The sequence below is a fragment of the Thermobia domestica genome, chromosome 8 (genome assembly GCF_964235325.1).
Source record: "Thermobia domestica chromosome 8, izTheDome1.hap1.1, whole genome shotgun sequence".
Classification (NCBI taxonomy): Eukaryota; Metazoa; Arthropoda; class Insecta; order Zygentoma; family Lepismatidae; genus Thermobia; species Thermobia domestica.
In genome coordinates, this window is record NC_137461.1 from 33,901,580 (window position 1) to 33,915,522 (window position 13,943).

The following is a 13,943-nucleotide window of genomic DNA, read 5'->3' on the forward strand; positions in this document are numbered from 1 at the left end:
GACGAGCTGGTGCACCTACCTTTTTGACCGGTAATGGTCTACAACAAGACAAAGTTCTTAGCGTGTGTGTGTCTGATAGTAATATATTTCAGAAATAAATGCGGCTGACAGCATTATTATTACGAAAGAAAATGCCTAACGGGCATATTTATAGAGGGTAAGTTTCCCAAATCTTGTGTTTTGTGTGTAAATATAGTTAGTTGTGGGAAGTTTCAAGTCAAACCGGTTTAAGCCCAAAAGCTATTATCTAGTTAGGCGGTACCGCTGGCGCAGAATTACTATAGGAATCTACGTTTTTATAAAGTTTACAGAATAAATTTGGGGTTATGTTGGAAAATGGGAGCCAGACTTATGTGAAGAACACAAACCAATTAGCCTTTGCGGGACTTCTAATCCGTTCCTTTTCCTCCTTTTACTACTACTAGGTAATAAAGGCTGCCCCCATCTGTCCGAGATATGCCTAAATTTGTAATATGCGTGCGGTTTTACTACACGCATCCATAGTGTAAGTAATAATAGGAATGTGTTAGAAGCCCCGCAGGGGTTCGTTGGGTTCTATTTTCGAGATAAAATGGGCAAATTGAAGACATCTAAATTTCTTCGTATATTTTCATTCTGTGGATCTGCATAGTTACACTTTGCACCATATTATTTTTACAGAAATTCTTTCAATATGTTGTGTTCCTACCTGTGAGATGCCTATTCCCGTGGAAATACATTAACCAAAGTTTAACCTGTTAAGCATAAATTTGCCCATAAGTTAGAGCTTTCAAATTCTTTTAGTAGATAGATGGGGCCGCGGTGGCTCAGTGGTAGAACGTTCACCTCTGGTGCTTGGGGTCCCGGGTTCGATCCCAGCCCCCGCCAAGTGAACTTTGTGGTGGACAAACACCGTGTGCGTAGGTTTTCTCGGGGTTCTCCCGTTTCCTCCCACTTTCTTCATTCCACCATTTCATTCATTAAGCATCATCACCGTCTCCTTTAGCCTCACCGGCATAATCGTGGGACGTAAAACTCTAAGATTTCATTTCATTTTTTCTTTTAGTAGATGATGCACTAAATGAGGAGCTCCATTGCTACTTGCAGATTGGCTTTAGTGGGGCGTCAGTATCAATACAGTGTGATGTAGGAAGAAAAACTGCAGTGCATAAAACGCGAACCAACTTGTACTAGGTGGGCACTGAAAAGCATGAATACTATCTAACCGAATTAGAACAGGAGCGCAACACAGAGCACGAGCGGTAGCAAGGGGATGCGCCCGTAGTGAGTAGGGGCGTCAGCGACGGGGATATGCACATAAACGAATAGAAGAAGAATACACTTACACTTTCACTATTATTCAAAATTAATTTCAGTATGCTGTGCACTGACAGTAATTAACTTATATTCACACTCTTAATATTCAAAAATGTTTCACATCGTGTTTTACCTATAGATTTTCTCTTTGGTAGAACCATCTGCTCGAGTGAACCCTTGTTGTCTATTAATCACAAGTATTACTTATTTTCATGCTTTCTTTGCTCGTCACTAGATACGTATTTATCTGTATTGTCTTAATGCTCAAATTCAGTATGCTGTCTTCAAACTGTTAAATGTTGCGAATTACGCTGGGCTGCCGTTCGTCCCGTAAAATCCGGCACCATCAAGGAATCGAGTTCTGCATCTCAAAAATGTTTCTCGGGACGCTTAAATCTCCCGGATTTCAGCGAAGGAGAAAGAAAGGGGATATTATAGTTTGCTTTTACACAAACAAGCATTTGGTGTATAATTATTTTTCTCAAATTCTGAGTATGGAAATTCAAAAGTTAAGGAATAATAATAATAAATAAATAAATTGAATTAAGTTCACGATTTAATTACTTTGACATTGATTGAAGCATTCGTACGAGATATTGAGTTGTTAGTTCGTTAAAACTAACAGAAATAAAGTAAAGATTCAACTAAAGAAGTTCCTTGAAGGTAACAAACGCTGCCAGAACATATTGCCAATGAATTAACCGTTCTAAGAAAATAGATACAACACGGAGAGAACACGTATGGAAGGAAACATCATACCTTGAATGATCTAAAACAGACTCTGAAAGCCACGAAACATAACAGATCGTGAAAAATTAAAGCAATTTTCCTTGCCGGGGGGGGGGGGGGGGTAAATCATCTGCTCACATTTGCTTAACGAGTGAGGAGAAAGTCCAATAAAATGATCTTGAATATGATTACGTAATACTTGAACAACTCTATCAAATGGAAGAAAGTAAATTTGTATATAAGACTTCTTTCCATTTTAAGCATTTCAAAGGTTCTCGTAATTTAGTAGTGTCCCAGATCTTCATTTTTGAAATATGGCAACTCTAAACTACGCACTAATGAATCCTTATCTTTTCATGTTTCCAGCCACCACTATAAACAACACCGTACTACAGTATCAAATATTTGTCCCTTGGACAAAATATTTTAGGATGCATGCAAAATAGGCCTACTTCTTTCCTGTGCTAAGTTGACAAACAAGGCTAAGGGTTTACTTATATTCGTGAAATATGAACTTCTCTTAGCGGAAATGCACTCGTACTGACTTAAAAAGTATTTCTTAAGAGAGGAGTTGCTTTAATGATTGCAAATTGACTTTAGAAGACCTGAGTATAACTCGTACTTTAAGGCTGCCATCCGCGAGGTTTAACCCACTTTTTCATTAAATCAACTCTCAGTACCTTACACAATCATTTTTGGGGTATTTAGTTGCATTCCTCCAGATTACCGGTACCATTAGACGGGCTTCAGTGTACGTATGCCATAACACCTATTGTGCAAAATACACTGATTAACTTGTGTTCGGTGGCCACTAGAAACCACAAATGCAATCAATCCGAGTTAGGGCAGGAGTGAAGAAAGAGAGCCCTGCGCGGGAGTCCGTCCATAGTGATTAAACGCGTCAGCGACGGTGGGAATACCCATAAACTAGGATACCGCATAATAGTTTTTGACAACATAGAGACACGTACCTTGCGTTTTGGATTATATATTTTCCGTTATTATGAACGTTACAGGTAATATCCCGATGTAATAACCATTGAATGCCACAACTTGGTTTCGTTACAAATTTCTGATATTTCTTTTCGTCACTTACCAATTTAATATTTACTCATTTTGTAATATTTTCCATTATCTTTTCCAAACACTGAGTTGTTCATTAACTTATGAAAGTCTTTCTCAATATCATTTGTTGTTTTTGTTCGCATCTGTGTATTTAGATTGATGTAATTCATTAACCAATCTGACTGTTTAAACTCTACTACTCGATACAGTGTCTTTAATTTTAATCCAGGTGACAGGCATTGTTTTAAGTTTCGATAGGACATCACATATTTTTCTTTATCATATAGAGTTGGTAATAGTGTAAGCTGTTTAGAACCAGGTAGAGCCTTTTTATTTGAACTGTGCCCCCGCTGGCGCTCCTGTCGATGTGTGTTTTCCCGTACCTCCCTCGAAAGAGGAGGTACAAGTTGCTGCGGCAGACATCTTTCAATTGTTGAATGCGGAAGCGTTGCCACAATGAATTATTTCACGGACTTCGCTGAGCTCTGTCTTATTAGCCTCCTTTAAGTAGCCTACGATCTTCACTCGTCAAGATCAAACGATTGAATGACAAATTGGCAACACAGCTGAGGTCATTCACTTCTTTTCCCTCAGCAAAGGGAGGGTTTTGTCCGCCAGAGGGTAGGCGGGGGTGGGGCCGAAGTATAGTTCGCATATTTTCCGAGGGCACAGGAGAAATAGACAGGCTCTAGGCTACACATTTTTGAGGAGTTAAGGAGTAGTTTATGTTATTTGCTTATGTTTTTTTTAATATCAAGATCTGCTACCAATACGTAACCAGTATCGTAATTATCAGGTATTCTTACATAAGACAGGAACCCTTTCATTTTCGCTTCCATATATTTATTACTAGCAGATGACCCGTTTCTCGCACGGAGAGAATACTTTGATTTTGGGCATAAAGCAGAGAATTTTGATTTAAACGGCATCGGAAGTGTCACTGTTCGTATCAGCAACCACGAAATCTATGGATTTGACACTAATATTGGTCATTTTCGGTCATTTTTAAATATCTTCTTCTTCCTTAACTTGCATTGTCAAAATGAGGTGATAAAAAAAAAAAAAAAAAATTCTGCGCCCGAACCTCGTCTATTTCGTCTATCGTCTGTGTTAAAAAATTTGATCGAGGTCGGTCGGGTGATTCAAGGAGTACGAAGTCATAAATATAGTCACTGTCATTTATATATACCGTATATAGATTTGCCTTTACGTATCTTTTTAAACATTGATTAATTCCTCCACTTATGCCTCTATGTATCATGAAAACCATATCAAAATCACGTAATAGTTGTAATTCTATACTCTTCATATTTACTATAGCATCACAAACTAAATCTGGATATGTCATACCGGTATACCAAATGGATCAAGTCCGTAAGATTTTATACATATTTCCCTAAAATTTTCGAGTACATCTGCTAATAATAACATATCTGTTTTTAAGTATAACTCATGATATTATCAAAGTTTTTTTTTAATCTTAAATTTATTCCAAACTGTCTTTTCATGTTACTAGTGTTTATTACTAATTTCTGTGTTGTTAAGCTTGTTGTAGAATGTTTCTTTTAGTGGCAAATATTTTTTTTTTTTTCCTAAATTTACTCAAATTATCAAAATAATCGTATGGGTAAACTTTTTCTTATTACAATTTTAAATTGTTCTTGATCGAGATAGAAGTATTGTCTATAAACCAATTGTTCTACTGTTAAGTTTGTTGATAATTTGTCTAAACTAGAAGCTATAAATCTAAATGAATGTACAGTCCGCAGCCAAAAAGAACCTGCAACTTGAGCATGTAAGTTTATTCTGAAATTACGAAGTCTTTTGCTCCAAAATAAGTGTGCAGGGAAGAACGCCGAGGTTTCTCCTGGCGTGATTCGTGCCACTTAGACGTTATGTTGATTCTCTGCACTGTTAGGCGTAGTTTCACAATAAACTTACATGCTTTTTGCGGCAGACTGTACAAATTTTAATTTGATAGTTCCTACGTTTTTACTGTATGATATATATCATTCTTCGTTGTTAGGTATTAATTTTTTGTGTGTTTGTTTCATCTTTTAAATTATAATGATTACGAAGAGGAGCTTCAGATTCTCCTGTTATATGATCCTGGTGTTTAACTTTGTGACTTTCTTTTGTATATTCTTATTTGCAGTATGAACAGCATTCAGTTTTATTAACCCCAGTTTTATGTCGTGGGGTCTCACAGACCCCAAGGATTCACACGGCTCGATTATTTCCTTATTTTGATACTTAAAACACAGTACGTTTCTGACATCTTCAGAAATTAAATTTTACAGTATATTTTATGACTATAAAAATTTTTTCTTTCGCCTAAGTCATAGTTATCTTACTTATTTGTAAACAACCCTGCTTTTTCTGTCGTGGGGTCTGTGTGACCCCAACTGGGAGTCAGTTTGCTAACAGTTATGAAGAAATTTTAAAATGTATTACTTAGACTTTCTGACAATTAACCTCGTGTAAAATGAATTCAAAGTAGTTCGTACTTGTTTGTTGATGGCAGTGGCGGATCGAGCCGGGGCTGGTGGACCAGGCCTCTTCAAATTTTTGAACGTCAAAAACAATTGAAGCTACTATTTATATATATTTTTCAAATTAAAATGGTTTGCGTAAACTCATTATATACCTATCATAGACTGGAATCTGGTTTCTCCTCCCCCCAATTTTAACCCCTAGATCCGTCACTGGTTGATGGTGCTAAGGAACTAGAGCGAATTGTCTGTTGCAAGGGGGAAAGTACTAGGAAAAGACAATTTATTAATTTGTGATTCCAACTTTTCTTTTACTCTAATAATCACAGAATATTTCCAAATAAGGATGATGGGAGAACGATTGTCTTCTTTCAGCGTATTTATGTGTGTTAGTTTACCACCAAATCGACCAAGTGACCTTACTTCAGTTAGGCAAGTTAGATGTCTTCACCGGTAAATCCAAGGTGTATTCATTTGTAGGTAGCAGAGTCCTACCCTCTACATTATCGCTGGAAAATTGCGGAGTGACGTAACTTTGTATGACTGGCAAATTTATCATTGACAATCTAGAAGATGGGACTGTGTTATCTACAAATGAATATACCTTGCATCCACTGTGAAGTTATTTGATCGAATTAGGAATACGCGCATCCAGAATTTGATGGATGCAAAGCAAACAGAAAGTTTGTTCATGTCATGACAGACCTTAGTTGATCGTAATTTCTTCCAATCTGAGAAGAAAAGTTAAGAATTTCTTCATTTGCTAGTGTGATTGAGCTGTTTTCGTCTCTCCCTGTAAATCATTGTAGTGTAGCGTATGCCTAATTGGTTTTCCAAACAATTAGTTTTTCGGATGAAATTATTTGTTCTTCTTTATTATGTCTAAGCCTAAGAGACCTCGAACTGTTATAACAGATGAAAATATTAGCTCTGTACTGTGGAGAAAAATCTGGCTCAGAACCTTGTTATGAAACTTTCAAAACATTTGTTCAAAAGTGGAAGGAACATTACTATTTAAAATTATTTTACAAGTGTTGAACTTGCTCAGTTGCTGCTAACTCAGAATCTCACTCTCATTGGAACAATGAAGAACAACAAACGTGAAATCCCGGACTTTATGCAACCTAGTAAATCTCGTAGTCCATTGACACCTGTCTTCGGATTCAACGGAGACCTAACGATCTAAGTTATGCACCTAAGGGATGCAAAGCTGTGATTTTACTCAGCACGCAGCATCATGATACCGCTGTATCTGACACAGATAAGAAAAAGCCAGATATAACAAGACCAATGGGGCGGTGGATAAATTTGACCAAATGGTGAGAGAATTCACAACAAAACGGCAAACAAAAAGGTGGCCATTAGCTGTGTTCTTCAATAAGGTAGATGTTTCTGCACTGAATGCATCTAGAAGTTTCAAAATTCAAAATCCAGATTTATGCAATAAACTCAATGCGAGGCGTAAATTTTTAACCAGCCTTATCGAGGATATGGTAAAAGCTCACATGCAGAGAAGATGCGAGATGTCAACACGGTTACCAAAATCAGTGACTGAAGCAATGAAACACTTTGGAATCTCCAAAACTGAAAGGACTTCAATAATTTCAGCGTCATCTGAAAACAGATCAAAGCGTTGTCATCTTTATGATAGGAAAGAGGACAGAAAAAATAGAATAGTTTGTGAAAAATGCAACAAACACTTTTGTGCAGAGCACCAAGCAGTTATTTGTTGCAACACGTAAATCAACGTGAAAAACTTAGTTCTCTTGTAATAATGAGAAATAGGTTCAAAAGTACAAAATGTGAAATTGTATTTAGAGCATTAATAAAGATTAAATTGTAAAACAGAAGAGGATTAGCTTTTTAAATTAATATTAAGCAAAATAATAAATTGTTAGGTTAGGTTAGGTCAGTGGTCATTGTAAGTGGTAACAGTAAATTGTTAGTCGTGAGTTTCAATATAGATACAATCTACGATATTAGGTTATGTTAAGTTAGTTGTGACTGTAAATTGTAATAGTAAATTGTTAGTAGTCATTTTCAATATAGATACAGTCTAAGATGGTCATTATAAATTGTAATATTACTTTCTTAGTGGTAATTTTCAATATAGATACAGTCTACAATATTGGGGTCTGTGAGACCCCACGACAAAAGAATACGAAAAAAAATTAGGACAAAAAATAGGGGTTAAATTCTTCTCTTTATTTTTCTATGAAAGGTAATTCATTATTTTCCCCGCATGTAAAAAATGGGGTCTCAGGTAGTTTGTTCTCGTATCTCCATATATTATATACTCGCCTAATGTACTTCTTAATTGTTTTCAAGGAGAGACCGGTTGCCCATTATAGTAACTGATCTTGCTGCGGCGAACATGAGGAAAAGACTTGCAATAGAGGAAGAAAATATGTTGTACTTAAGGTATCCGTATTTGACAGTTGTAAGTATACCACTTAAAATTATTTTTCTGTAGACACCTATTAATTTAGTTTCTAGCCTTTATTTTGAACCAAAAGCTTTCGAAATAATGAAATGAAATCTTTGAGTTTTACGTTCCACGGTTATACCAGCTAGGCTAAAGGAGACGGTGATGATGAGAAATAAATGAAGAAAGTGTGCAGGGAAAAACGGGAGAACCTCAAGAAAACCCACGCGCACAATGTGTGTCTACCAAAAAGCTCACTTGGCGCGAGCTGGGATCGAGCCAGATACCCCATGCACCACAGATGAACGCTCTACCACTGAGCCAAGCGGGCTTAAAAGGTTTCGAATTCGAGTATAACTTACAATCATCCATACTGATAATTTTTATTGTATCTGCCGATCAGACACTGAGATAATACTTTCAGTTCCTGGCTGACTTTCTTTCTGCTTCCTCTGAGGTCATTCGTGGCTATGCGGTTATCTACGCGCCTTTGGCGTGGGAGACTTGGGTTCGATTCCCAGTGGGAGCTCATGTGGTTCGGATTCCACATTAATCAGTAGGTCCACGTCTCAGGTAGTCTGGCTGCTATGTTAAACTCAAAATCAACTCAACCTTTCTGCTTCTTGTTGCTGATATTCACAGTATAAAATGTTTTGTAGCTATATATGGAACTTATTGAATATATAACGCTATAAGTTGGTTATGGGATCAGTTGCTTAACGATAATATCTGACACATATTAAATAGTTGAAAAGGTTCACCTATAAGCATCCTTTAAAAGAGGAAAGGACGCTCAAAAGTGAGTCTTTTCAGCTATTTAATATGCATCCAATTACATCATTAAGCAATTTTACTAAAGCAACCCTGAAGAAACTTAAAGGCGAGTCTCTTTCAACTGACTATACTCTCGTAAAGTATGTATCTGCCAAACCGTTCTCTGAAAGTGTGGAATTTCAGTGTACAGTACTTCATTCCATTTACAGTGCATTATCGTGTCACGAACTTAATCCGTTTCGTAATGTTGTTTGTGTTCGTGAACCGAGATTATTTTTCCCATTAAAATTATCTGTTCTCATTGTAAGTGCAATTCATCTGTTCTAATTCGTGGTACATATGTTTTCACACGTATTAAGTGGGTTGAAGATTGCAAATTGAAAATAAAATAATTTGTCAAGACATATAAGTAACACTAAATTAAACAAAAGAGTAATGCACCTTACTCTTAATTTGGTTGTTAATATTTGCTGGCACAGATGAATGACAGAGGAAGAAACTACAGATTCGAAGGAGAGAATAAAAATAGTGAACAACAGTGACACGAGATTTCTTTGCCTCTTCTCCCTGCGTTTTCAGATGTGCGCACAAGAAATGGATCTAAAGTTTTATTTATTTATATCTTTTATTATTATTTAATCTCGAAATATTGTTCGTGAGCTCAGAGGAAAAAATGTTCAGAAAACTAGTTCGTGAACTGATTTGTTTGCTAAGAAATGGATTCTTAAAATCTGGATCTACTGTATTTTACCTTTTAAACTGAAACAAAAATCTGACGTTATGTTTATCCTATGTTATGTTAAAGATACATTGTATTCATATTTGTAATACTCCTATAAAGAGATCTTTGTGTTCGAATTTTCTTATCTTTATATGGGGCCAGCATTTCTGTCTTTAATTCTTTTCTTCTCAACTCCTTTGTCTTAGGAATCCTTTTTCCATCCCCTTTCCCTCAAATCGTCTCATATCTTTGTCTTTCCACGTCATTTTTAGTCTTCCCCTCTTCATTTCTAAAAATCTGTTAGTTCTCAAACGAGAAAGAAATTCAGGTATTACATCATTGAATAATAATAACAGTGATGGAAAATATGGTCTACAAAGTGTTTTTACCTTGTCTTTCTTTTGTCTTGTAACAAGCGAAGTATACACTCCACTTGTAAACTTATTTTGTACGTTTTGCCATCAAAGTATTATTTAATATTATATCGTGTTCATAATTTGCAGTATTACCGTCACGGTGAACTTACATATATTTACTTTTCTCTGCATTTACTTCAAAACCAATGTCCCTACAGGCGTCTGCGTTTCTTTCTGTTCTTATATTGTCCCCTATCATCAACATGAGGCATAACCTGGTGGGTGCCATTCAACTGGACAATACTGGAGCCAACGCGTCCCCATGTTTCAGGTCATTTTTGACGTGAAAACTTGTGGACAGTTGTTTTCCTACTTGCACTTTACTTTCAGATTCGTTTAAACACTGCCGTTTGGGGCCGCAGTGGCTCAGTGGTAGAGCGTTCACCTCTGGTGCACGGGGTTCCGGGTTCAAACCCTGCTTCCGCCAAGCGAACTTTGTAGTGGACAAACATTGTGTGCGTGGGTTTCCTCGGGATTTCTCTGTTTCCTCCCACTTTCTTCATTCCACCATTTCATTTATTTCTCATCAAGCCTTTAGCCTAGCTGGCATAACCGTGGGACGTAAAACTCAAAGATTTCATTTCGTTTAAACACATCTTAATTTGTCTGAGAACTTTTTTGGTATTCCAGATTCAGTAAGAATGTTGTGCAAGGTTTCCCTCTTAACCGCAGACTTTCCAATGCTCCTATATTTCCTACATTTTAACGAAACCTCTTATATTTTTGTGGCATTGCTACTTCCACTTCTAAAAATAACTTGAAAGGAAAAAAGAAAAAAAGGTGTGAGTGGTTGAAGGGCCTTTTGTCAGCACAGTAGGGTGATTGAATGAACACTCTTTTGTGCTTCGCCCTTTCCTGCTTATTGTCTAAAAATAATTACACCAAACAATATATAGTTAGCGCAAAAAGTATCCATACACCTACAAAATGGAGCAAAATGTAAACTAGTTTCGTCATACTCATTAAAAAGTTCTATGAAGTGGTGATTTGAAAGACTTATAAATAATTTATTTAGATATACCAATACTTTTTGCACTGAGGGCAAATAACTATAGAATATGTTACACATAGTCAAATCTTATCTTAAAAGCGCCAGCTGCAGAATGTTTACATTTTAGATTTAATTTTACATTTCAGATGGTTGTTCCAGGAAGGGTGAATTGGTTTCTGCATCTTCCCCGTAGCGTTTTCAGCATTCCATTGTCATTTGTGCTTTTTCTGTTCTGTCATTCCTGTTCTGATATCCAATTTTCTTTTTCAGTGACATCTATTGAGCGTACAGCGTTGACTTTATAAGGAAAGATGTAATTTCCATGTGATTTTTTTTTTCTACCTATTGGATAATTGAAATGTTTCTTTTTCACATCTCACGGCTTCGCCGTGATTTCCTATATTTTTTTCATTAGCATTTAGCATTGGAAAGCATGTAACGAGTCGTAGGCATTTCTGAAATCAGTAAATAATTGATGTATTGGAGTATTGTGTTCCAATTTCTTTTCGAGTATTTGACGAATAGTAAATATCTGGTGGTTAGTTAATCGATTTCACATTTCGTGTCCATTTTGCTTTGCGGAGGTTGTGAAGTGAGGCTTCTGTGAATGTTTCTGAACGAGAGTCTTTTTTACAGAATTAAGTTGATAGCCTCACTCCAAACACTTCTTGTCGTTTGTCCGCGACTGCTTATTCAATCCATTCGTAGTTAACCTCTGTATCTAGAGACTTTGACCTCAATCTGAGGACACGCCGTGCTGTGGTCCCCGAAACCCACAGTACCCATGGGTAGTAGAGCAAAGCTGGGTCGATATTATTCAACTGAGCGCTACACGCAAACGATTCCAATGGTGCATCACCAAAAGTAACCACAATAGTAGAATTAATTCAACACTGCATTATGACAGCTTGATGATTTCTATAGTACAATTAACAATATCCAACTTTTACCCCACACCCTCACACACAAAACACACATACACACACAAAAACGTTTAAAAATACGTAGCGTATTTTATTCTTCGTAAGATACATGGATTTTATTTATACCTTCCTATAGTTTAGTCGTTCCTTCCTATAGTTTCACCAGCGATAATGTTCGATTGAATTCCCGGCACTGTGAGTTATCACTTGATATCGAAGTTTCTATTAGGAGAAATACAGGCAAATCGCAGGCAAGGAAATTTGGTCCTAGTTCACCCTATAGGCTTTTCAGAGATCAGGGAAAGTTCGTGGACGCCAATGTAGGGTATGTCTTTTCAACAGGCCAGACCCGCAGAAGTCCATTGGACTAACACCAGGACTCTTCACAGGAATGTTTTGAAACGAAATGATAACGAATTCTTAATTCCCGTTTCATCTCATAATAATAATAAGAAGAAGAAACGCAGAGAAGATGTTTTAGTGGCATTAGTTTAAAGCTTGTCGATATGACTCCTCACCATCTTGGCATCAGCACCGTACAATTATGCAATGTGAATCTAAGAGGTAGATGTCATAATGGATTCCTGGAATTATTTTACGCTCACTTTCACTTTTTTATCGACCTTACGGTTCAGCATCTTCTCTGTAACACACCATAACAGTAATAAACCCTCTTGCCAGTATCGAACAAAGTTGCAGCGGTCCGTTGCATCGTTTTGACTGTATGTGAGAACTCGAATGCAACTCCGGCAGTAAAATGGATGTATCTTCATCTGTTATGATGACTGCCTACCATTTGGACTCCGTCATGTGTTTTTCATAGTTTCCTGCAGTTCGTTTATCGTTCTGCGAAGTGGCGTGGGAGTAAGTGGTGTACCTGGGCCTTAAGGACAGACCTCAGCTGGAATCGCTTACGAATGACTGTGTTCGTAGTTGAAGATGGCAAATTAAATTGCATGTTGAGTTGAATTGCAGATCCCTGTTCTTCCTTTGGTGCCTTTCTTTCTACTTTGTGTAACGACTGTTTCGCTACGCGTTCCTGGTATGCGTAACGGACAGCTTTCACAGTTCTCACCCCGGGTGTAAACCTGTTTTCTCGACATGTTCATTACGTATATGTACAAAAAGCAAGCAAGGACCATGCCCATGATATACCCTTCCATGGTTTAGTTTAGACGTCATTGGATGACGGCTACAACTTCAGACAAACTACTGCTCACAACAACAGACGCGTCGTTCCCAGATGGCGGTAGTAATCCTAATTTTGTCCGTACACCGAACAAGCTTCAGTATGAACAGACAAAATCACTAAGCGTTCACAACAAGTATAAGGTGATTAGTTTTTAAGTTGTGATTCAAAATTGTTTGTGGAGAAATTAAAACAGCGGAACAGAGGGATAGATTGAGAATTAAGTTTAGGAATAACACGCATACAGGATCTGAATAATCGAGATTTTGTGACAATTTCCAGATTTCAGTTTGTACTCTCCGTATATAGACATTCTGACTTTCTATATGGAAGAGGGAGTTGAATTATGTATACGTGTGTTTTTTCTATTTTCAGGAACAATCCCAGGGTCATGCGAAAGAGCTTGGCAAACACGAAGCCTGGCTGGATAAGAAGAAAGAGGAAAGGGCAAAGGATTTTAAGCCTCACATGTATGTTATGGATATTTTTAATCATTTAAAAGTTCGAGACGCCTGGGACTAGCCATTGCCACATAAAGCTTTGTACGTATACTGTGTGTTGTATTGTTTTGTAAGTAGTTATTTTCATTTTGTGCAAGTACTTCGTAATAAAAACGTTAATTACTTTGTTCTTGTCTTCTTTAACCCTTTTAAAAACAAATTGTTGTGTACCATTCAGAGTTGAGCGTTCTACGTTCCTCGCGTTCCGAGCGCGAACAACTTTTGTTAGATTGGTTCAACTTTAAACACCCATATAGTCAACTGCTGTTTACGTTCCGGTTCATATGCATGTATCCATGGTTCGTCACCTGTTACAATCTTATATACGTCTATTGTAGCACCGCCATTGTATTTATTGAGCATTTGTGCGCACCAATCGACGCGAGCTTCTTTTTGAGTTTTTGTCAAATTATGTGGGATCG

The 13,943-nt window shown here is 37.1% G+C and overlaps 1 protein-coding gene across 1 annotated transcript; it reads left to right on the plus strand.

Annotated features, from left to right (window-relative positions):
• Positions 1 to 13,647, plus strand: LOC145692833 (large ribosomal subunit protein mL63). The gene is made up of 3 exons (XM_081768333.1): positions 1 to 157; positions 7,911 to 8,022; positions 13,397 to 13,647. Exons 1-3 carry the CDS (start codon positions 99 to 101, stop codon positions 13,541 to 13,543), a joined length of 318 nt encoding a protein of 105 aa, XP_081624459.1. The 5' UTR covers positions 1 to 98; the 3' UTR covers positions 13,544 to 13,647.
• The last annotated feature ends 296 nt before the right edge of the window (positions 13,648 to 13,943 follow it).